This window comes from Accipiter gentilis, chromosome 4 (assembly GCF_929443795.1).
Source record: "Accipiter gentilis chromosome 4, bAccGen1.1, whole genome shotgun sequence".
Classification (NCBI taxonomy): Eukaryota; Metazoa; Chordata; class Aves; order Accipitriformes; family Accipitridae; genus Astur; species Astur gentilis.
Genome location: NC_064883.1, coordinates 32053237 through 32078466, shown reverse-complemented (window position 1 = coordinate 32078466; position 25230 = coordinate 32053237). Strand labels below are relative to the sequence as shown.

At 39.7% G+C, this 25230-nt stretch overlaps 1 protein-coding gene across 3 annotated transcripts in view; it reads left to right on the top strand.

Moving 5' to 3' along the window:
- Positions 1-25230, top strand: part of NRP1 (neuropilin 1) — a 117100-nt gene that overhangs the window by 42333 nt on the left and 49537 nt on the right. For all 3 annotated transcript variants that reach the window (XM_049798102.1, XM_049798103.1, XM_049798100.1), the window contains exons 4-7: positions 5691-5872; positions 10584-10811; positions 18485-18640; positions 21386-21552. In XM_049798102.1, coding sequence (XP_049654059.1) covers positions 5691-5872; positions 10584-10811; positions 18485-18640; positions 21386-21552 — 733 coding nt within the window. The remainder of the gene's footprint in view (positions 1-5690; positions 5873-10583; positions 10812-18484; positions 18641-21385; positions 21553-25230) is intronic.

Below are 25230 nucleotides of genomic sequence, written 5' to 3'. Positions count from 1 at the left end.
CATCCACATCATGAATCCAGTACAAGCAAAACCAGCTTAAAAGCCTCCTGCCATGGGCACTTGTTCCCACCTCCGCCTTTCTCACAGAGTTTGCACTGCCTGGCTGCTGCTAATTCAACTGTATATGTGTCCTCACTCAGAGAAATGATCTGTTGGGCTTTCTAATAGACTTAAGAGAGAGAGTAAGAAAGAAAAAGAAAGAAAGAAAGGAAGAAAGGAAGGAAGAAAGAATTAAAAAAAAGGTCACTTTGCTCATCCTGTCAAAGACACATCCACACCAACAGTTGACTTGGCAGGATGGAGAAAGACTTCTCCATTGAGAAGACTGCACTGTGTTATGGGAGCAAAGAGCCAGGCAGGAATGCACCACGCAGGACTCCATGGCACCAAGCACACTGGGAAGGGGCTAAAAAAGCAAAAAAAAAACCCCGCAGTTCCCTGCAGTTCCTGTGCCTCCCAGTGCTCAGAGAGTACCCATGCCCTGCTCAGGCCTGGTGGCTTGCTGCAGACCCAGCAGTCACCCAGGATCCTCCGAGGGCCACGTGCAGCTTTCACCTCCCTCCAGGTGTGTTTCGAGGCCCACGCATGAGGAGTTATATGACCTCCACGTGGATACCTGCATTGACAGTCCCAGCTGCCAGGGAGGGCTGACGTGTCCCCACGGGAGGGGGCAGCCCCTCCAACGCCCATTAGGCAGGTCACCTTGCCAGGGTGGGACACAGGAGGCCCTGGAGAGCAGTCAGGCTGCTTGGAGGCTCAGATGGAGAGCAACCCGACAGACGCTGAGGTTACAGGCAGAAAAACAGCCCGTTTGGGGCCGTGCTTAATTTTTTATTTTTAACAGCATGTACTTCTTTTTCTTCTTGCTAATAAACTGGGTTTAAGGTTGGTATCCCTCGAGAGCCTGCAGTTCTTAAGCTTTTAGCTCTGGGATACAGATTGCCTTCTGCCACAAGCACCGCAGTAAATCCCACACCTCTAACCCTCAGTCACTAATGGGGCACAAATCCACAGTGCAGAACAACTTGAAACTCTTTATTTAGATTTCCTCTTGCAATGCCTTCTGTTCAGCTAAAATGGAGCCTTCTGAGGAATAAAGAAAAATTCTTTATAAAATAGAGGAAAAAGAAAGATACATACTAAGAAGCAAATTCTCAGAGATAATCTGACCAGGGTGGATAATTTGTGTCAGGGAGAGATTTAGCAGCTTGGTGGAAGTGGAATCAGAGTGATAAAAGAAACAGAGAGGTGGGAAATCTTTTCATTCTAACAGGTGAATAACTGAAATACTCATAACCACCCTATAGATGCATATCATAGTAGGCTGCAGAAAAATATGGCGTATTCAGATGTAAATTATAGATTTATATGCTTCACTGATTGTCTCATAAGGTTAAATGGCAGATATTTAGATTTCAGCTGAATTCTACATATGTCTTGGGAAGGAATTTTTTTAGGCAAAAGGCAGAAGATCTCACTGCCCTAATAATAGGAAAATGCATAGAAGCGGAATGTAGCTTGGCAGAGTGGCTGGCTTCAGCAGCAGGCAGGGCTTTCCAGCACTTTCACTTCACTTTCTGCAGTACAACGTGCTATGGTGCATTTCAGGGGTCGCCAGCACGTTCAGAACTGAAACCAGACGTAAGCACTGTTATCACCTACTAGAAACTGGAAATAGAAAATTCACCAAAATCTGTACTCTGCAGCTGTTTATGTTTTTCATTGCCCAATGCTCATTTTATAGTATTGCTTGGTCTTTTCCTCGAACCCATAACTTAGACTTTCCAAAAAAAAAGCAAGTTTTTTGCAATTCCATCAAGAGTTTGTAGAGGAATTCTAGATTCTCTCATCTTTCCAATGGGAATCTGTCCCAGACATTGTTTTACTGAACCATAAAATTAGGACCATCTAGTAATGGTATGTTCAGACACCAGCTGGGAGGAGTGTGCAAGCTCTGCAGTGCATTTCAGCAGGTTCCCACCTGAGAGCCACACACGTTCCTTGCACACCACAGAGGGTGCAAACAGAAAGCAAACAAAAATGGGATATCCAGAAAGACCCAGACAAGCAAAAAGGGAATTGCTTTTTGTGTCACGGCATAGTGGTTCCATGAACGTATCCACTGATTACCCCCTCTTCTGGGCAGGCATCTCCTATTTTCGCACATGAATTTGTGCTCCAGTCTTTCACCTGAAACTACACTCAATGGTTAGCACCATGTTTATATTTACATCTCTGTGCCATAAACCCTAAAGGACTATAACATTACAAGAAATATTTGCCACACCATTGACAGCAGTAACTGAGCGAAGAATTGCCAAGTGGGAAATCCAAATTTGCAAACTCAGTATTCTGGGCTGCGCGCCAAGACTGTCTGGGCGCTGCGGAGGTGACACATTCAGTCTCCTCACAGGGATGCCAATGTGCCAACTGCATCCCTGGCACAGCATCTTCTCTTGACAAACTTATGGAGAAGAACTGCTACCAAGTCCAGAGGGAGATGCAAGCTGCTTTCTGAGCTTCCTTGGCAGCAACTCCATTTTCAAGTTGTGACTGTACTTTCTCCTATTTATGAGAACAGTTGTTTGTGATACACTATGGTCTCTGGTAAGATTTTGAAAAGTGCAAAAATGACAGCAGGACATTGGTTTCCAAGTATAAACTAGTAAAATCCAGAGTAATTTCATTTCCCTAAGAAAAAAATAATATAGATACTCATTTACTGCAGCCCAGATATCAGATGTTGCCGCCAGCGTGGGAGAATCCAAATCCATTTGTTAGCTGCCAAGTGGAAGACATGATCCTTAGAATATGAAGGTTGTAGCACTGATCTCTAAAGCTTCCCCTTTTCAAATCGTACTTCGTACCTATTGTCTCACAGCTAAGCCTTTTTCCTGTCTGTCAGTAATTTTTCAAAGCAAAAGAAAAAAACTGAAAAATCCTCCGATCTTCCACAGAGCTGCATGACCTATAACTTGCAAAATCCATTAGAAGACAGCCTTTTAGTAACCAAAATGTGTCATTTACAACTGCACAGCAGCCGGAAAGAGCACCATAAATTACAATTCTGTCACTATAAGGGACAATGGAAAGGTGTGGGCAGGCTATTGCTTAAAGGTAGAAACCTAAGAGAGTGACGGAATTTAATTTGATTATTTTTTGCTGAATTTACTTCATATAATAGCAAAATTGGTACTTACAGGTTAATTATTTTTTGGCTGTATACAAAAGACTTAGTAAGGCTATAGAAGATGGTCTATTTTTAAGGTGTAGCAGAATAGAAATACTGAATTCAAACTTTGGGGGATTTTTTTTTTCTTCTTTATACATGAAGTAAAAAAGCATGTGAAAATTTGCTTAGCATTTTTAGTTAAAAATTCTCATATCATTAATAATTCAGAAATAAGGTTCTTGATATTCATTTGAAAATTTATCTACTGTTGGGGCTCAAGAGATGGATGGAGCCTGGGAAACTGGTGAAATAATGTCATCACGGAGAGAAGAGTGAAGACTGTCACTCTGATGCTGTGTTTTTATGTGGTTACTCTTTCACTTTAAGAAGCAGTTAATTATTTGGAGAAAGGTTGTCTTGTTAAAAATTCTCAACAGTTGTTTTTTCCCTAAAGTCTAAAAACTAGCAGACTGCATCCCTGAGTACTTCCAATAGGTTTTGCAGGGAACCTAGATCCAGTATTCTTAAGGATATTTCTAAAGGCAAAAAACCCAACCAAACAAACAATAAAACCCAAAGAAAAGCAATTCTGAGGTCTTTTTACAATTCTCCTAACTTTCAAATCCTGTTATACATATATCATAAAGAAATTATAGAAAGAACAGAAGTCTAATTTGAAAAAATGCAGGCTACTTAAAGTATCTGTAAAATTATCTCAGAAATAAACATTTCCCCTTTGTATTTCCACCAATCTGAAATGGGACAGTGAACCTAACTAGCTGAGCAATTGCTACTAGAAAAAACAAATACATAAGAGGAAATGCAGTTAACACAATATTTCACATATGTTAATGCTTACAGTTCCATCAGTGTCAGCTTTATTTTCTACTTGATATACACCAAAGCTGGCACACAATTTTAACTGATGAGGTAATGTCATTTTTAATTTAAGGAGCCTTAAGCCGTCCACTTTAACTAGTGATATCATCTTTGCAGTTGTCTCACGGGGCTTCATGTAAACATAAGTAATGTGCCCTGGACGGTTTGGAGCAGAGTTGTTAAAAATGACATTGGTCATCATGAAGACATTTTTTTCCTTTGATCTCTTTAAAAACGTCAGGCACACTTTATTGTCCTGTCATTTTTACCTCTTCCTTGTATATTAATATGCTTGGAACATTTCAGTGAACATAACAGTAGAATAAAGGTCTAAACAAATTAATGGCAACATTTTAATGTCAGTCGTAGAAGGATAATGAAAAGTAAATGAGACTGTCTGGCTCACAGCAACTTGTTAAATAAAACAGCAGCACGGCTGAGACACAAAGACACATGGGCGGAGAAAAGCCTTTCGCCCGAGTCCGAAAGAGGCCCAGGGCACAGCCGAGGCTCCAAATGCCACCACCTTTTCGGAGAAGATTAAACTGATTCTACAGAGTGTGGCTGCTCCTCCTTCCTGTCCGGGGTCGAGTGAAATCATCTGCTAATAAAACTCAAAACCAGACCTGTCTCCACACCTGCAGCTTCTGCCTCCCTGTGACTTTTATTCTCCTTTGTGTTCTCTTGGCAGGCTCTGTACACCCAGCTCCTGGGCTCTCCTCAGCCTCTGAAACCAAATGCGTCAGACCAAGCCCTACGTGTCGGCATCTCTGGTGACAGGGCTGAGGAACCCTAACGGACTGTCGCTCCCAGGCAGACTTTTGCTGCCAATCGTTATTGCGTTATTTTATGCTTTTCCTCATAAAGTCCTTAGGAATGAAGCAAGTAACCAGGGGAGGATTTGGCCCAGCCTGTTCAGTAATCACATGCTGTACAAGTACGGACATTATAACGTGCACTTCTTGATTCAAATACCTAAGCAAAGACGATTTGTAATGAAACTTGTTTTGTCTGAGAAAAAACAAGTGCTGTGACTGATGTGTAGATTCTGTGATTTGCTCCAAACTATTTGTCCAGCTAACAAGGAAAATAACAGATTTTTCTACCACTGATCTGAAACATGGTGGAGTTTTGAACAAAATCTAATGTTTAGGGATTTATTTATTATTCTGTGGACATATGTTTGGAGGACAGCATATGGAAATCAAAGTATTGTTCATAAAGAGCTCCAGCCAAAAAGACGTTTTTGAATTCATAACAGAACTTCACAGTTTGAAAAGAATGCTATGCATTATGTATTGATAACAACACTACACAGACAAAGGAACACAATTTAATAATACAGAATTGTGCTCATGAGATTTCCTTTTTTTTTTGTTAATTGGTTACTTTAGCTGACATTGTCTGCAAGCATAATGGACACCATTCTTCCTAATAGTTCCATGTTGCCAGATGATGTCTACAGACATAATGTAGTCCATTTTAATTATTTCATTTTGCTTACATCTTTCAGCATAATGCATTTTCCAAGCAAGCTAGCATTTTTCTTGATTATCTATGTTGTGTTATGGTTTCTAAATTAATTAGGTCTCCTTCTTTCCCGGAAGTTAAAAGTTTCTTCCTTCCATTTATCTTCCAGGTATGATTATGTTGAAGTGATTGATGGAGATAATGCTGAAGGACGCTTATGGGGAAAGTACTGTGGAAAAATTGCTCCCCCTCCTTTAGTGTCTTCGGGGCCATATCTTTTTATTAAATTTGTTTCCGACTATGAGACACATGGAGCAGGATTTTCTATCCGTTATGAAGTTTTCAAAAGAGGTGAGAAAAAAATCATTGTTATATAGCTTGTAACTTGTGATTTTTGCTTGCATCTAAAAGTTCACCGTAATTCTTTGGAATGGGGGGAATGCATGAAAATACTTGGAAGAGAAAATTGTATTACCCTTGTCATTCCAAGGCAGGGCATGTATTCAATGGGTGTAAATCATTACGAATCCAGTGGGTCAGCTGCATCTGAGGATTGACTCCTCTGGGTGTAATGTGATAGTCTTCATCAGCTGGTTTTTTGGACCATCTTAAAACCATTAGCTTTCTTCCCCACCCTCCACCCCCACCTTTTTTATTTTCTTTTTTTGTGGTAATAATTACTGTATGATTTACAACGTTACTGCCTTAACAGCACTGTAACCTTCTGAGTCCCTGCCTTATTTTGGTTAGTGTTTTGCTCTGCATTCCCAAGAGATGGCTGTGGGCTCAGAAAGGACCAGAGTACACATGGGCAGCAGATGATGTTGCTGTTGCTTTCTTTCACAAGTCATGTTTGGGAGGTGAAGGAGAGGAGAAGCTCGCACTGTTCACGGGCATGACCTGCTGGATTCTTGTGCCAGGAGTTCAGTGCTGGTGAGCACAGATAGCTGTATGGGGCACAGAGAAAGCCCAGAGAAACAGACAGTCCAGGATTAACCAGATCTATAGACAGTCCCTCTTTGATAACTCTCCTTCCGAGTCAATAGCTAGAAAGGCAGTAAGATCTTTTTTTTTGGCGTACACCTTCCCTATAGCAGGTTGGAGATAAATAATTCATATATTCCATGCCTGGAGAATACAGGACCAAAACTCATAATATATAAAAAGACAATAAGCTTAACTTTGTAGAAAAAACCCCCGACTTCAACATCAATGTTTAGGGCTATATTCACAAAAGCAGCTCAAAACTCCAAATTTCCAGTGCACACCACTCCCAGACAGTGCCCCATTTTCAGAAGCAGTTCAAGTCCTTTTAACACACCTAAACCAGAGCCAGATTTTCAGCTGCATTCAGCAACCTTGCTTGGTGGCAGCTGTACTGTTAATGAAGAGAAGCACAGTAGTGAAGTCTCTTTTCTATTGCATGCTATTGCTGCTCTGCACAGTGTTAACTGGGGCCACAGACTTCTTGTTCACCATCTTCCCTGTCTGTAAATCCACTCTTGGATTGAGAAATTCTTTTGGTGACCTTCAGGGTCACATTTTTTGAAAGAACTCAGCATCCAAATGACACCAAGCTTTCCTGAAAAAATATGTCTATTTATTTTCATGTCTTTAAGTGGCTAAACTCTTGAAACTGTGTCCTGACGTTTCTCAGTGCTTATGTATTCAGTACCATCTTTCGTAAAGAACAAGGATGAAACACAAGAAGAAGTGAAAGAATGACCTGTGAAACAATCTATATTAGCAACTGAGTGTTTTCAAGAAAAAAGCTTTTATTTATTTCCTAATAGTGTAGCGGCAACTCAGAGCTCTGACAGGAACATTGTGTTTATTTCCTTGTGTGGTCATTTACATCTCTCAGTGATATACATTAACCATGTTAAGATGGCATTATGAATGTGATTTTACACACACAGAAGTCAAGAAACTCAAAATTATGGCTCCCAGAGCAACTTTAAGTCTAGTTCATTCCACATAAATTGTATATTAAGGCAGGAAAGTTATCACCAGGTACAGTGTTAGAAAATGCTGTGTGTACACAAAGGATGCAAGTTACAGTTGCTGTGGGAACACAGCCCTTTTTAACTTCTGAGTTAATGCATAGATGCTATTCCAAATTTACATTTTAATATTTGTACCTAATAAAGCTGACCAGTTCACCCTGTTACACAGGTGAAGCTCAGTTGCTCACACTAGACTAATATGCTTTGTTTTAGCATATTCACAACCCAGCTCATCATTTCCCAGGTGTGAGAACTATTAAAATTATCCCAAGCCCAAGGCCCTGTGGTGCTGAGCTGAAGGCTGAGCTGCATTCCAGCACACAGTATATATTTTCCCATTGTTCCTATGAGACCATCCTTACTTTTTTAAAAGAAAAACTGCATTATGCTACCTGTATCCTAAGCTGAATTCTAAACCTGATGCTTAAAATGCTGCACGCCATGGAAATTGTAAGGAGAGACCAGCACACATAATGACTCTGATAAATGAAGTATGGGCTTTGAGAGTAGGAGCTGCCTTTACTTCTCATCCAGCTCCTTAGCCAGAAAGACACTGAAGAAGCTGAATTCCAGACTAAAACATGAAATGCATATTGCCCAACATTTAGCCCATCTGAAATGTTCATCATTTTGGCTTCAACAGCCAGCCTGTCTTAGGATGGGTGAGTAGCCTATTCACTGGAAGAGGATCTACATGGTTCACATTCAACATTCCTAACTTTAGTCAACTAAATGGTGTAAATGAAACAAAAGACAGTGTCAACCAAGAAGGCAAATGATTTTCTGGCTCAGTGACACCTACAGAGAGGAAATTAAATTATTCCCAATGTCAACTCTTTCTCTTTCTTTGCTCTCTCTATTGCCTTGTCTCTCTCTCTTTCCTTCAGCTCATCTCTTCACATGTAGATATGAGATGCATACATGAGTTTCTCCACTTCAGAAGTATCTATTCTCTCAGGTCTCTGCTAGAATCTTTTCTGCCAGTTTTCCATGAAGATCACCCCATGGACCTCCTCATAACCTCAGTATTGATTTAATTCCTGGAGCTTCTTCACAGTGTCAATAAAGGGTCAGAATCTGTGGAGGGTATTTTAGCGAGGCAGCTCTTCTGAAAACAGTTTTTGTTTCTTGCACCAGATTGACTTGAACGTGTTTAAAATAAAGCAAGCTGGTATTGAGATACCATGTGTGAGTGTAAGGAGCCTGACGATCATGCACTCACAGAGCCAGGATCTGGCTGTATTTAATAAAGCAATAATGATCCTGGCTTACATTTTATATTGCATCTTTTATTGGATTCCAAGAGGAGTACAGAGCACTTTATGCTATGAATGGCATAGCAAAGCTATTTTATCCTGGAACAGCAGCTACTGGTGGGAGTGAGGAGCAACAACCAGAATATAACCCTCCCATACATGACAAGGAGACAAGGGAATGACAGAGAGAGAAGAAAAATATCCGACTAATGTGTAAGGGGGCGATTTAATTATAGGCAAAATGTAATTTCCCAAATTGGAATGGGTCAGGTTACGTGAGCATTAATATCTACATCTTCCAAAATACGCCATGAAGTGTTCTGAATATTGATATGATAGCTCAAGCATTTCCTATCAGTGTCTGTTGAAGGACAAAAATACCTGAACTGATTAAATTCAGTCAGACCTCTCTCTTGCATGCTGAATTTAGCTGGGATGTGGCCAGATCTGTGGGGGGTAATAATGTTTGGCACATTAACAAGGAAAACATTTTCTATGGTGAAATAAGAGTATTCATATATGCAACAAGCCAGACTGTTTTCCTTCAATGATCTGTGTTAAGCATTGGAAATCCTCTAAGCTCCTGACTACAGTCTCTAAGGATGCTGGGTATCCTCATCCAAATTGAAACCTCGTACACACTCATCCTCCAAAACAGACCTGCCTGCTGCAACCAAAGTGTGTTGCCTGTGTCTCTACTCCATGTCCAAAGACCTTCATCTGAGTCATCCTACTCAAACTCCCCAGGTCAGCTGCTGCCCACCAATGCCCCAAATCCTGTAAAATACTTTCCATTAAATTCAGAATGTCAAAAGTCAGAGAGGGTTACCTATGCTGACCTTGTGGGAGGATGTGTGGGCAGTGCCTGCGGCTGACTTCTGAGCACACCTGCAGATGTGGGATCCACAGAGAGGATTCCTGAGGGACCTAAATAAAGGAGAAATGCGACCTGTCAACAAGAGAGGGACTCCAGTTTTAGTCCCCTGTATTCACAAAGGCAAATCCAGTGATCCGGCCTTTCATATGCTTGCATCGTTACTGCCACTCTCCTGCTCCGCCAAGAGCCCTGTTTGGAGCATCCCATTATGCCATGGTGGGGACATCGGGGAAAGCTGGTGTGTCAACATTGACATTAGGTGACTTCTAGCAACACTGCCTGTAATCACACAGTTTATCATGCCTGCACTAACAGCAACATTTTACTGGTGCACCTGTGTCAACACCACTCAGAATGAGTCACTCACCCTTGGTACATGTACGAATTACCTTTCACATTTAGTTTGTCAAGGAGGCATAGGTCACATCTGGCAGAGTTACTGAGTCAGTGCTCCAGGAATCTGAAACCACTACTCCCTCTACTGAATTCACTCACCCGCTTTTGTAAAAAATTCTATTTCACCAATAAAAGCCTGTCAGCCGTAAGATTTAAAGATTTGAGCTTGAAGGGGCTATAATTATTTCTCTAGGGCTCTGTCGAGATTTCTGCAGCTTAGACTTTCATTGTTCCCACATGACTTTGTATTTGTCATAATTTTTTCTAGAGCTGGTACAAGTTTTCATATTGTTCCATACAAATTGAAAATTGGAGATCAGACAGTATATGCGAATTGCGTTTTAAACCTGACTATCAATAATAGGAACAAGCTGGCTGAATGATTAATGCAGCGATTAAAATGAGGTGTTTCATTGAAAAGCCACCTTTGCTGCTGGAGAGACAATACAACCTAATTTGTTTTCCAGCTAACTACTTTGCTTAGTAGCATAGTGTTAACCCAGGTGATTTTTCTCTTTCTCTTACAGGACCTGAATGTTCCAGAAACTTTACTGCATCAAGTGGAGTGATAAAGTCCCCCGGATTCCCTGAAAAATATCCCAATAGCCTTGAATGCACTTATATTATCTTTGCACCAAAGATGTCAGAGATTATACTGGAATTTGAAAGCTTTGAGCTAGAACCTGATTCAAATACTCCAGGGGGAGCATTCTGTCGCTACGACCGGTTGGAAATCTGGGATGGATTCCCTGACGGTAAGAGAAAAATGGACTGTGAAACGCATAACCATTACTCTGTAGTGGGCTGCAGAAGGCATATTCTCATTTTTTTAAATGTCATAGTACAGAGGTCCTTGCTTGATTTATATGAAATTAGTTGAATTAAAGAGAAATGGGGAAAATGCTCTGTAAATTCATTCAGTAAAGCATATCACAGTTTGAATGATTTTTTTTATGAAATACGTTTAATTTTGAACAGTTGGCTTGGGAGAAACCTCTGTTTTTAGAGGGAATATGTGATGGACCTCCTACGCTAAAATAAATTAAATACGAAGCCTCATAATCAGTCCCCAAACTTTCACAGCTAACACATTGTGCAGAAATTTCCAACAACTTGTGCAAACTGGACTTCAGGTACTAACCCTCCAGCTTGTGGAGGAAACAGGTTACAGACCAGCTGTCAAAGCAGAGAATTTCTTTGCCAGAGAAAACGTGGTGTCCATACAATTGAAATCATAGTGACTAAATGATTACCCAGGTCAGTAAACAGTCACTGAATTATTCATTCCAGGTAGCTTTGGTGATTGAGCTCTGGTGTCTCTTCCAGCAGTATAAGCAAATCCAAATGTTTTATCTTAATTTGTTCATTTATAATCTCTGATTAGCTGGGTACATATGTCAGGGTGGGTGTGTTGGGTACCCTTCTGGAGCTTACTTCTCTGCCATCTCAGTAATTTTCCACTTAGCTGTTGACCACACTTGACCTTGTGCAAATTCACTAAGTGCATAGCTAGATATTAGCTAAACCTATAGAGCCAGTGAGCCCTCATTTCACCCTCTGCCCAATCTCATATCCCTGTTTTACACTAAGACTGATGAACAAAACAGCTGCATGATTTCTCTGTTTTTTTCATACATGGCAATGGGTCCGCAAGATCCAAGTTCCCTCTGGGTAGGGCAGCCATGTACCAGTTCTCTAAGGACCCCAGCTTGATAGGCTGCAGCTCCAGCCTAAAAGGGACTGTTCAAGCTGAACACCTAACCTTACAGTGCCCAAATGCCTATATGAATTCTGCAAACAGCTATGTAAAACTGACTGTTTGTGATGCCTTTTTCACTGTTTCTATGTAGGGCACAAGCTGATAAAGAGAAGCATCTTGAAGCTGTCCTTTTTCTTCTTAATTTTGTAACTTGTAGCAAAACTCAACAACTGAAGATTTATGTTGTTTGTGTTGGGCACTAATTACAGCTATTTCAGTTTTCCACTGATGTGATAACCCACATTAATAGATACTTTCTTTGCTCTTATGAACAGCAGTGGCAGTTTCTACAAACTGTTAGTCCTACATTAATATTTCATTTAAATGAAAACATGTAACTTAAGGAACATATTTTAATAACACATTTAAACTTGCCTTTTTTCCTGGATAAATCCCCAATATAATTTTTTAATTAAAGCTTTTATTGATGATGCAGTAAATAGGTATGTGCTTTTTAATGTATATTTGTTTTTCCTTTTTGTTTTATGCTTAATGGGTTTATCATGAATCTTTTCAATACACTCCAATAAATAGTGAAGAAAGAGCCATAACAGTAGCTGAAAGACTATTTAGTATTTAATGCCCCAGTGAGGAAAACAGTATTGTAACACTACAATAATGATGTCTGGAACATTTAATAATAGGTTTATTTGTACATAGGCCAAATCTGTCCCAGCTAAATTCCTGTAGAACTTGCATTCAAACTGACATGTGAAAAGATGATCCAATCCATCAATTTATGTGTAATATTACCAAAAAGAAATGCATTATTGTTAGTGTCAGAGGGTTTCAAAGCGGTAATTTCCTGGTTCAAGAAAGTGACTGAGCCATACTGAAGAGCAATTAACAACAGGCATTATCAGCCTTCCAATTCCCTCACAAACTGCCTAAACCCAAAATGATCCTGACATCCAATAAGAGTGTTTACATGTTTGTAAATATTCAACTGAATTTGTAGACTAGAAAGAAATGTTTTCTTAGATACAAACTGTTGGAGGTTGCGGCAGTTGTAGGGAAATGTTTGGTGCATCATTTCACTGTAGGACGATCCTTAGCCGGCAGTCAGTCTCTCTTGGTTAACTTAACACTAGAAAGGCAGAGAGAATGTGATTGCTTCTCTATAAATGCATCACAGGATGAGTGCCTGGGAGGGAGAAGAATTATTTCAACCAGAGAGCAAAGCTGACACAGGAAACCACTGGTATGACCTGGCCATAAACTGAAGATAGAAATTAAAAGTTTCTAGATATCAAAAAGAGAGTATCCAGATAATCTTGTGGGGGAAAAGAGGAAGGGGAAAAAAAAGAGAGAGAAAGGAAGGCAAAATAAATCTAACTTGCATCCACATGGACGTAGTTAATTTTTGAAAAATATTAGACAGTATGGTTGCCTTTCATGAAGGGAGGCTCACCCAGGGTGAGTCTTTCAGCCATTTGTCTATTTCCCTTTAGTCCGTGAAAAAATATTCTAAAGCTACATCTACACTATTAACTACAACAGGGCCAAGGAATGCTTGTGTGTACTTAATTGCTGGCATACTCCCTCACACTATTTTAGCCCACGTTGGTTTGCCCTTTCCCAAGCAACTCCTAAGCGGGGTTTGGAGGACAGCGAAAGCCAGAGGTCATTCCCGAGAGGCACATTGGACACGGCCATCTTGCTTCAGAGGGAAGAGCCCTATGGGAGCGAGGTGTGTCACACTGTTAGTCTGGTCCCAGAACAGTCCCTGACCACTGGCTGCAGGTCCAGAGGCTGGTCCCTGGCCTGCTCTACTTAGTGATATAGACATAGCTGTAAAAAAGGAAGCTATTTTGCTTTGTTACACTGCATTGCTGCTCACATGCCCAGTAGTGTTAGAGGTTAAAGCCACCATTGCACCGCACTCATAAACATGAAGTGGAAGGATTTTTTAGATGTTTAGAAAAAATGCATATCCTTCAGTTCAAATCCCTTGCTCCACAGCAACACAGCTGTGGTTCACCAGCATGATGGCAGTTCTTTAATAGGACACAGAGAACAGTTCGATGGAAAATAGTTGTGGCTGCAACCAGGGCAGAATTAGATGGACAGCCCCCTGAATATGCTGCCCTCACCCAACTCTGGAAACCAGGCGTCAACATTTGAGCCAGGCACTGTCAGTCCCTCTGTTCTCAGCAGGGAACAGCACCCCACTCTGATCTGTCGCAGACACCTACTTTAGGGTGCAGTTAATGGACCTCTGGAGATTCTAATCTCATTGACTGTACTCGGAGCTATGGATCACTAACTCAGATGGAAACTTTAGATACCTAAGTTAGAGCAGATGAAACCCAACATAAGTGGAAAATGTTTTCACTGTAGAATTTGATCAGCCATAGTCACTAGAGATCAGCAGGAAACGAATATGCTGTTTTCTACAGTTGTGATTTTTTTTTTCCTTACTTCCTCAAAAAAGCAAAACAAAAAGAGAAATGTTCTCTTAAACAAATTTGCACAATGATGTTTAAAAGGATATGTCAAAATCAGTATGCTTCCATTTACATTTTCCTTCTATGTAATTGCCGCTTTTTCTGATGGAAAACAATTTTCTGTTAGACAATTTGCCAGCAACTGTAACAGTCATTCACAAAGACGTTAATCGTGAAATGCTCTGTCACAATCATGGAGCCCTCAGCCTACCTGCTTGTCCTTTTAGTGGATTGAATCTGGCAAGTGCTGAGTACTTGTGTCTTGATTCTGCAAAACATGTGCTTATCCTTGAAGCATGTGAGCAGTTAGATTGACTTCAAAAAGAATTCACCAAGGACACTTACGGATCTGAAGTTAAACACTGGTGTAAGTGTTTTGCTGGTTCAGGAGGGGAATGGTAGGCATTCAGGAATGCCTCAAACCTGGCATTTTGTTTCTGCATAACTGCATGCCAAGGGCACCCTTTGGTCTCTTTAAAACAAAGCAATAAGTGAAACAAAACCTGTTGGAGAATATTCAGGAACTAGAGGTGTACATTACAAATATTGTGCAGAAAATGGACCATGGTTTGAAGGAGATAACAGGTAGAGTTAGAGCAGGAGAGTGAGTAGATCACAGAATAGAAATATGTGATTTTGCATGAATAAACTAGACTCCAAAAATATCTTTGCCCAAGGCACAAATATACCTCAGCCTGCCTCAGCTGAGAAAAGTCCATTGATGATTTTGAAGAAAAATAGCCCACTCAAAACAAGGACTAGCTTAAGTGATGAATTGCACGTATTCATCATGCTGCTCTCTTTGAAGCTCTATAGACTGTCTACTAGGGGCTCAAAAGTAATTTAAAAAAGTTTACGTATGGCTTGAGAACCACAGGCTAAGCATTGCTGCTTCGGTCAATACCACAAGAGCTTCCACTGAATTACAGAGCAAAACAAAATGCTTTACTTCACTCTTTAACATCAGTGCAAATGAAGGTTGCTATTAATCTATGTGTTTCTCCTCTGTTGTGGTTGCTTTCTACACTCTTGTGAGAAGCTATTAAGACACAAGAGCATACACAAGCTTAGTGTAGGTTAATAGTGGACTGTGAGGATGGGATTCATTTTTCTGTTCTTTTCTCTTTAGCATCCTAAATTGTGTGCAAATGTTTTGTCAATAGCAATCATACTGCTGTGAAAATACTGTCCACAGCACACCAGCATATTTTTAAAGACCAGCTTTAAAATTCAGTAAAATGGCTAGTTAACATGACATTTCTTTTAATATTTTAGAAGTCTGATATACCATATTTCCTTGCTTGTGTTTTGGGTTTTTTAAACTGAATTCCAAAAGCTAAGATTTCAACTGGATGGGCAAATGTGTATTTCAAAAAGTCTCAAAATTTCCTGAATCAGATAATCTTTGTCCAGAAGGGCAAACACTAGAAAAGAAAAGATTTAATAAGGATAAGGTTTCTATTTAGTCTTAAATCACCAGCCATATTCTACATGTTCCGCACTCAGATCTGTAAACCTTCAAACATACATATTAAGAATAATCAAGGATTTATTCAAGTTCTAAAATTAGATTCTGCATTTTGGGAAAAGCTCGCAAAACAGGTTTCTTAGTTGCCCCTCCATCTTTTAACCTGAAAGTTACCCAGTTTTCCACTATATCATACTATGCCAGTAGAAAGAGGAGCCAAGGTCTCAGAAATAGCTACAGCATGGGCAGTCAAATGAAGTAGCTGGCTCACTGAAATGTCTTTGTTCAGTGGGTAATGTAGAAGTGTCCTTCACTGAGGACATTTCCAAGTGACTTATATTTGGAGTCAGCCTTCCTGGAGGATGCTGACAAAGCAACATGATGGTCTACAGGTAGAGGTTGCAAAGAGCTTTCTGGGCCTAATGACTTTTCAGCACCTGCCGCCCTAAAATTCCCATTTGGAACTGTATATGGTCTATTATGAAAGCCCATCTCGGTTCGTAAGGAAGGGTCAGGAAGATGGCAAAAAAAAAAAGCAGTAGCATCGTCTACCTAAGCAGACAGCAGTATCATCCCCTGAATGATTGCTCAGATGGTGTTCCCCACACAGCATTTATTTAATGTGGTGACACCTGAAACATTTGATAATTTATTGTCGTTCAACAGTTTTCAAGACTTGAATGGAAAAAAGGAGAACTTTATGTTAGCTATTTATGTAAGAAGAATAAGTATCTCTATTTCATCCAGCTCTGCTTAGATCTATACCATATTAGCTCAGTAGGCTAAGGTTTACATGTTGTGCAAAAGAATTCAATACCTCTTTGTCATATTCTGCAAGTTTTTGGCTCTTGCATCTACATAGCTAGCAAAGGGAACAGTACTGTGACAGCAGGGCCAATCTGTAGAAGACTGAAATGCAGAATCACTAAATATGTCTTAAAAATTATAAACCAGTGAGTCATGGGGAATCTTAAAGCCTGTCTGCTTTAAACAAAGTTCTCTTCTGTTTGTCATTTCAAAGAGGCTTCCCTACAGGAAATGGGAGGAGGGAGGCTCAGAGTGCCATAACATGGTGGCCTTATCCTCCTTATTTTCTTGCAGTTCAGAGCAGCATCAACAGCTATAATGTTGAAAGCCATCATGGGAAAGAGCAGGATCAGAGCTGTTTGCACATAGAAAATGCAAAAGCAAAAAAAAAAAAAAAAAAAAAATACCACCACCAAATCTGCAGCATTTGGAGTGGGGGCATTATTTTGTGGTTTTAAAAAGCCACTAATAGTAACAGTCTAAAACAACTTTCTCACTCCAAATAATAAAACTGTAAAGCTTTAATGTTTTCTAGTATGAGGAAGAATTCAACTCATATCCTCTATAGGGTGTTTCATTCTATCAATAATGCATTGAACAATCCTGGTGGAAAGGGGCTGAACTGGCAGGTATTTTAAATGCCATGGGATTGCCAAGGCAACTGAAGACTAACTATGGCTAGAATATGGATAGAAAAGCACATGCTGGCAGCAAGAGCTATAACATCTGAGCCCCGTTTTTCTGGCAACTCTAGGGCCTTACAGAAATGTGTAGCTTACATAATAAAGTTATTCCAAGCTGGAACTGTTTTACTTGCTGGAAAATGCCAATAAATGACTACAAAATTATGTTAGCTAAGGATTTTCTTTGAACTGTGAATAATTAGGATATATAAACATATTCTATTTTAAACTGAAAGTGAAATGGACTTCCTAGAGAAATGACAAGGTGTTAATTTAATCCTGGAAAGCCAGTGGTGTAACCATTAGAATGACATCTTATGATTATTTTCATGATTGACTCCATGGATGGGTTTCAGCATTATCTTTTCATATTGTTTGTAAGCACAGACATACCGCTATTCAACAACCTAGGGACCTATCTGTAGGGAATGCTCAAGTGCTAGAAGGCCACATATGTTGGTTGCAAATTGAGTAGCTTAATTAACGAAAAAGATTATCTCACTGCACAGGAAATCCAGAAAAATATCAGGAATTGGTTTATACATTATTAACACTGAGAGAGATCATGTATGTGTGTATGTGTGTGTGTTCTGTGACTGGAGATATACTTAAGAAATCCTTGCTCTTTTGAAAGGATTAAGATATTCCTCTTGAATTCTTTTACAGTATTCTTTAATATCAAGCATATGGGCAAAAGATCTGTGAGGGTGTGTTGAAAGGCTAAATAGGAGGGCCTAAAGAGTCATTGGTCATAGTCTCAACATGAGTGCAAAAATGTTTTTCTAAATTCACTATAAAATTAACAGATTACTTGCAGTATTGAGCTTAAAACCTGGAAGGTGTTGTCTGAACTTCTAATCCCAGTGCATCTTGTAGACTGCATCAGCAAATCAGGCCATTCAGACGTCCTTGTCATAAAATAGGTGCTTCAGTCACACTTTGGAAAATACTTCTGGTGTTTTGTACATATAATTTTGTGCATTGTTGCCCTCTCTACACACTTTAAAGGACACTTTTTAAAATCCTGGTTCTTTACATTTTCAGAGGTTTATGGAGTGTTATCTGGAACATTTTAGAAGTAGGATTACTGGCGTAGGATAAGCAATTTATTGTTCACCGCTAAGTTATTGATGAGATTGTGATTTTGAACTGTTGTAGAGGTTCACTATTTGCTGCTGAGGGACTCTCTTCAGAAGGCTATTGTAGTGGCATCTATTGTTGTAGTAGAACTGGTAGTTGACTATTATATCCTGTCTCTTTGCAGTTGGCCCGCACATAGGGCGTTATTGTGGGCAGAACAACCCAGGACGTGTCCGGTCTTCAACAGGGATCCTTTCAATGGTATTTTACACTGACAGTGCAATAGCAAAAGAGGGATTCTCAGCAAACTACAGCGTGTCGCAGAGCAGTGTATCAGAAGGTCAGTATTTATCTATACTGCAGAGCTTCTTGGAAAATATTCTCTGTTATGTCTTCTTGCACACCAGGTGTTGCATAAAACTTTAAAGAAACCTTAAATAAATAAGATGGTGGGGAAGGGTTGGTTCTGTCTTGCTTTTTTCTTTTTTTCTTTTTTTTTTTTTTTTTAAAGAACAGCTGCCCTTTGAAAAGCAGTGCAAGAAACAGAATTCTCCTTACAGTTTTATTCCACATTATTGCCAGGAAGTTCGGGTAATTATTGTGAAAAACTGTGCTGACCAAGGAAACGCAGGAATACAGAGCAATTGAACACTTGCATTAAAACAATGAAACATGAACAATGAATGCACTATCCCAAGCCTTCTTTTATTACATGGAATAAGCTTTGATGATCGATTTGTTGAATAAAAAGAACCCATTTAATACATGTGCTCTTGTTAAACCATTTCATAAGCTATCTAAGCTTTGTTCTCCATCTCATATTTTTTTCCCAGTTGCCTCATTTTCATGCTTACCCTTTGGATGGAGAATGAAATGAAGTGAGGGAGATGCAGGAAAATAACAGGCTGTGTTACACCATGTCCTTGCAGATTTCCTTGCTTTCCACAATGATAAAACACACACTTTAAATCATACTCTCTCTCCTTTCCGCAAGTTATTGAGTTTTGAGCAGATTTATCCAGATTTGATGTACTTCTTTAGAAGGAACAACAACCAAAAAAAGAGTAAACTGAAATTATCTCCATTACTCCCAATCTCTCTTCCTACCCTTGACTCTTTAATAGCTTTCTTGTACATGCGTAACCAGTAAGAGGGAATGGCATGTACCCAGCCTCTGTGGATGGGAAGCACTCTCCTCTGTCTCTGTCAGACTGTATCTCCAGCTAGTTTGGCTTCTCCTTATGTAGGTGCTGTTCCTGCCCCGTCATTAGCTAGCACAGGCAACTTGGGTCCCCACGTTCATCTCCTCCACAGTCATCTCTACCTGGGCTGTAGAGGCATCATCACACTGGAGCCAGAATTAATAATATCTGCTATGCTGGGATGTCTTCGGCTCTTTTAAACACAGGGCAACAGAACAGGAAAAGTTAGTGTGTGTGAAAACCCTTTTGGATGATAAGAGGAAACATTTTCTATGATTCAGGCCTAGACAGAAGAGTGATTCTTCTCGTTTAATTTCCGCCACCCTTGCTCTTTGTGTTTTCAGTACAGGGAGCGTCCCCTCCAGAAGACAACTCAGCCTCCATATCTCAGCCATGTAAGATGCTCCCAGGAGGTACTTGTCCCTCTCAGCAGACCACAGGGAAAGCCCGCATGTCTAGATCAAACTGGATACCTACTTTTTAGATATTTTAATATGACTCCCACCTACCATGTCTTGCATTCTTTGTAGTGGCTTAGGGCTCTCCTTCTGATTCCAAGCAGAAGTTAATTTACTTTGAGTCTTACCCTAATGTAGTTCAGCTTCAGTACTTCACTCAAGGCCCCTAATAAGTTGAAGCAGCACAGAAATGGGGGAAAGGGTGGTACACTGCAGGAAATGCAGTTTGGCAGCAAGTTTGATAATTCAGTTATGGGCACCCTAACTACAACTCCTGTGAGGTACTGTGAGAGCATTTCTGAACAGAAGTTTCTGGATCTAAGATAAAAGATTTAAACTTTTTTTTTTCAGAATATTTTAATTTTCATTGAAAAATCAGAACTTTGCTTATTAAAAGCTCAGGACCCACCCCTCTGTTAGAGATACGTCAGCTCCAGAGAAGGTATGATAAAAAGGAGTGTGTACTCATATGTCAGGGCCTCCACTTCACACACCGGTATTTTAATTTAAACTGCTAATGAAGGAATGAATTATATTTATATACTATGAAGTCCCTGCACAGAACCATAAGCACATGTTATTTTCTCCTGCCCTTGCAATGGGGTTGGTAAACTTCTGACAGGGGGATGCATGAGCATCGGGGTGTGAGGATCCCTCTAAAGCCACTGGCCTCTCTTGCTTTGGTGGGGGTTGGAGCCTTTATTTTTGAAGAGTGAAGGAAGAATTTAGTCTCCATGTCCTATCATGCTTTGAACTCAATATAGTGACTAGGGCGTCAATTGATTGTAAATTACCTAGGTAATTTTTGTGTCAACAAAAAGAGATTGAATGGAGATGATCAACTCATTTAAAATACAGCACGTTATGGAAGAGGTGGTAATTCCCTTAGGTCAATAATCTTTTGGCCTGGATTCAAATTTTGTCGATCTTTTTCTTTCCAGTGTCCAGGATGCAAAGAGGATGCCTAGATTTTTAATAATGTTTTTAAAACATTTTATACTTTTTGTACTGGAGTAAATAGTTTTAAAATAAAATTATTTTATACAGTCATCTGGTTTGTCTTTCCTGGCTTTGTGCATAATTATGAGTTGAACATACGTTGTTTTATATTATGAATCCACAGAAGTGCCTGTGCTACCCTAGAAAAGAGAATTCTATTGTCCTATATTGAAATGGCTACAATGCTGGGCTAAAAATATTTGTATAGCATTATTATTGCAGGAATTGCCATGGCAACTCAAATGACAGTATTAAGACTGACACCATAAGCCCAGTACCGCCTCACTTAAAGTTGCTAAAGAATTCAAAGTCACATAAAAATAAATTCTTTAGATATTCATATTCAAAGCAGGAAAACGTTCTTATTATTCAAAGTCTAAATCAAAAAGCTGACCGTAATAATGATGGTAATTTATTTTTCTTCAGATTTCCAGTGCATGGAACCACTGGGCATGGAGTCAGGAGAAATTCACTCTGATCAAATCACTGTGTCCTCCCAGTACAGTGCTATCTGGTCTTCAGAAAGGTCCCGGCTAAATTACCCTGAGAATGGATGGACGCCAGGGGAAGATTCTATCAGAGAATGGATACAGGTAAAAAGATAATGTTTTAGAGATATTATTAATAATACTCTGTGGAGTTTATTGAATGTGGAGAATGCAAAAGAAAGAAAAAAAAAACCCACAGTAAAGTACTTCTACATAATCTACGAATCACTGCAAGTGAATAGCTCACATTCCCTATTAGGCACACAAAAAAAGACTGACTCCCAAAGGTATAAAAAAAGAAAAGGTCAGGAAGATTAATTCTTCTGCTTCCCACGTCTATTGTTTTTTTAGTCTTCTGGGCACAAATAACAGAGATTTTGGTTTAGTGGAAAAGTCAATATTAGTTTAACATGCACTTAAAGTGGAATGTCCCAGTAAACTGAGCATGTGCTATGTCTCTAGCTGATTACAGTTAAGCATTAATACAGCATGGTGTTTTCACGCACTCAGATTTCACCTCAGAAGACCTATGTCCATTCTAGAATGTCACACATGAAATAAGTTCAGTGGTCTCTGTCTAGTGGCTATTCTTCCACATCCTTAAACACAACATTCATTAGCAAAATTGGCTGCCTCAGCTTTGCTCTGTTAATACAGGAGAAATCGCGCAAACATTTGTTGCCACAAAGAGACTCCTTGAGGTCAGTCAGTCTACTTGGGCTTGTTGCTTGCTATTTGTTATCAGGTCCATAGCTTAATGGTGCATGTTTCCTGAGCAGGTTATAATTATTCACATGAATTCCTGTATACAAATAACCTATACTAGCAGGCAAGTATTAATATCATTAGGTGAAAAAAACACTGATTTATCTTAATTGTCGGTTGACTTACACTTCCTAGTTGTAACCTAGATTCTATTTCTGTTGGCAAAAGCTAAGAGAAAGGCTTGCGCGTATTAGATCAATATTACTTCCACATATTAGATCAATATTACTAATATTGAAAACTTGTTCATATATTTGAAAGATTCCCCCTGCTTCTGTTGTTTTCTATAAGAAATTACTAACTGACATATAAAAACAATGCCTTATTGGCCGTCCATACAAATGTTCACATTGGTGTTTCCTGTGAGGTTTGCTGTCTGCAAGAATGCTTAAAAATATGTTGAGTAGCAGTTAGTGAAGGGAAGAAAGAGGGGGAAATCTTTCATTTCTGATCCTTGGCACACAATGGGACTCTCAGGTGTCCTGCTTAGGGGCCCCTACACATCCTGAGCTCTTGGAAACTTGGTAATCATGTGTGATGGACCTAACCAGACTTCAGAGCGGCAAAAAAAATCTGTTGATCCTTTTTCCTTACTTAGGAATAAATGCTAAAATCTCCCCAGCCTTATCTAAGTGCAAAGCTTGTTATTAATCATTGCCACTTGCAATCCATGGAATGCACATGGAAAAGGGGTGGAATGCATCAGAATCAAATTCCATGTGTTTCATCTGGTCAGAGGGCTGCCACTTTTTCATTATTTCCTTCTTTTCTGCTGTCACTTATGCATTTATGACTGCATAATCAAAACAAGAGAGCTAGTCAAATCTCATTCATGTGTTGTGTGTGCTTATTAACTTTATTAAGTTATGATGACTACATACATATATAGAGAGAGCTTAATCCTTTCACTTAGAACTAGATCTTTCTGAGAAAAAGTTTCAAAGGACTTTTTTTAACCATTAACTTTCTTAATAATAAACACATAACAGAATCCAAGCTACTCTGGGGTTTATGCTTAAAACAGCTCAGGCCTCCTGCCCATGAATTTCTCAGCCTCCTTTGCCTTCTGCCATAAGCCACTGAGCATAACTTTTAGCATCTTTACACTGCCTCCAGCTACCACATCAGCCAAGAAGTTGGTGGTTATTTGGATGCTGTACTGCTCACGCTCATGCCACAGCTCTCACCTACTTCACCCAGCCCCCGGTTTGGAACCTTTTCCCTGAGCAGCCCTGGCCTGGTGTATCTCCTCCACTGCCCAGGGCCCCTGCGGAGGCACGGGCACCCCCAAGGCAGACTTCATGACAGAGCAACTAGTCTGTAGCAGCCTTCGCTGCAGAGCTGGGGCTTGTTTGCAAGACTGAGCCTACCAAGTCTTGCTTGAAGATTCGTTGCATTCAATAGGTGTGCTTAACACGTGTCGCAGAGGAGCTGTTAATCATTTCTACCACTCAACCTACGTAGCAGAAGCAACCAAGCTAGGCTGGACATTGAGTATGCCATCCCCTGGCTTTTCACAAGGTACAACGGTTTAACTCATCTTTGGTTCCATTTGTATTAGGAGGATATTAATTCTTCTTTATTATGGTTTAATTCCATACTAACGTTGTTAATTCAGACTTCCAAATGTGTTCTAAACGCTTTCCTGTTAAACTTAGTTGACAATCGTGAGATGGGTGCTAAGCACTTCAGACCATCAGGCACTTCAATAGCAGGGTCCTTGCACGTGTGAACTGCCATCTTCTACAAAGGCTCCATGCCACTGGCAGTAAGCACACGTTGCAAGTTTGTATCTGGATAAAATATTGAAATCCCACGTTTCCTCTGTACAAATATCCCCAGGAACAGATGTTCATCTCCGTAAGAGTTTACAGACAAACGACCAAGGACATGCAACTAATAAAATACTCTGAAATTACTCGCTGAAAAAAAATCATAATATTTTATAAAAGGAGGAAGACATTGTATAAGAAGGACTGAGGTCACTTTGTTCTGTTTTGGTTTGTATGCTATTGTAAACTAGTCATGTGAAGTATTTGCTTTTGAGCAGTACGGTGTAAATGGATTTTTGTTGTACAGAGCAAGAACTCTAGAAAATATTCAACAGCAAAAAACAGTCTGAAGGATACAGCAATGCTGAACTTGGAACTTTCAAAGTGAAAATTTCTGCCTATGTGCCCTTGTCTGAGAGATAAAGATTTTGTGTATATCAGTATTCATTAATCTTTTCACAATTGCAGGTTTCCATACCTGCACACACACTGCAGCCGGTTAAGTAGCGATGTCTGCCTTCAAACTGCTAATATCCATATGCAACTACATCATATATATGAGATATGTACAATCCATACATGGGCAAAGCAGCTTGAAAATTCAGCTCCAAATACTAATTTCCTTAGTGTATCATTTTTTTTATAGAGAGGAAATATTATAGTTCTCCTTTCCTTTCCTTTTACCCCTCCTTTCAAGGTTAATGTTTTTGCTAAAACAAAAGAAACAGAAAACCTCAGTTAAGTATCAGCAAAGGGAGATTGGTATCTATAGAGGACGTCTAGAGGGCATGCGATATGATTGTCTCCATTGAGGTGTTGACGTCTTTCGGACCTTTTCGCTGAAAAGAATTAAGAAAATAGTGTTGGCTTGTTGTTAGTAATGGATTTGCACGAATTCCATCTGTGGATGTGGAACCCATTCTTTGGTGAAAAAACTAGATTGCTCCTTTGTGGCTGACAAGGTACTAACTCCTGAGTTCATCTGAATGCCACCTGCTTGCCAGGCTCTGCTAAGTGAAAGTTGCCTGTTCGTTCCTTTCCTTAATTGTTTGGAAATAAATGTCGAAGCTTAGATTCAAAATATCCATAGCACAGTCACACCATAAGTCTGCACAGTACTATCTCCATTTTATTTTTACCCTCAAACACACTTTTGAAAATTGCTCAACTAGCTTGAGATTTTGGAGTGACTCTATAATCAGAAACAGAGTCACTCCAGATTGAATTTCTTTTTTAAAAACGCATT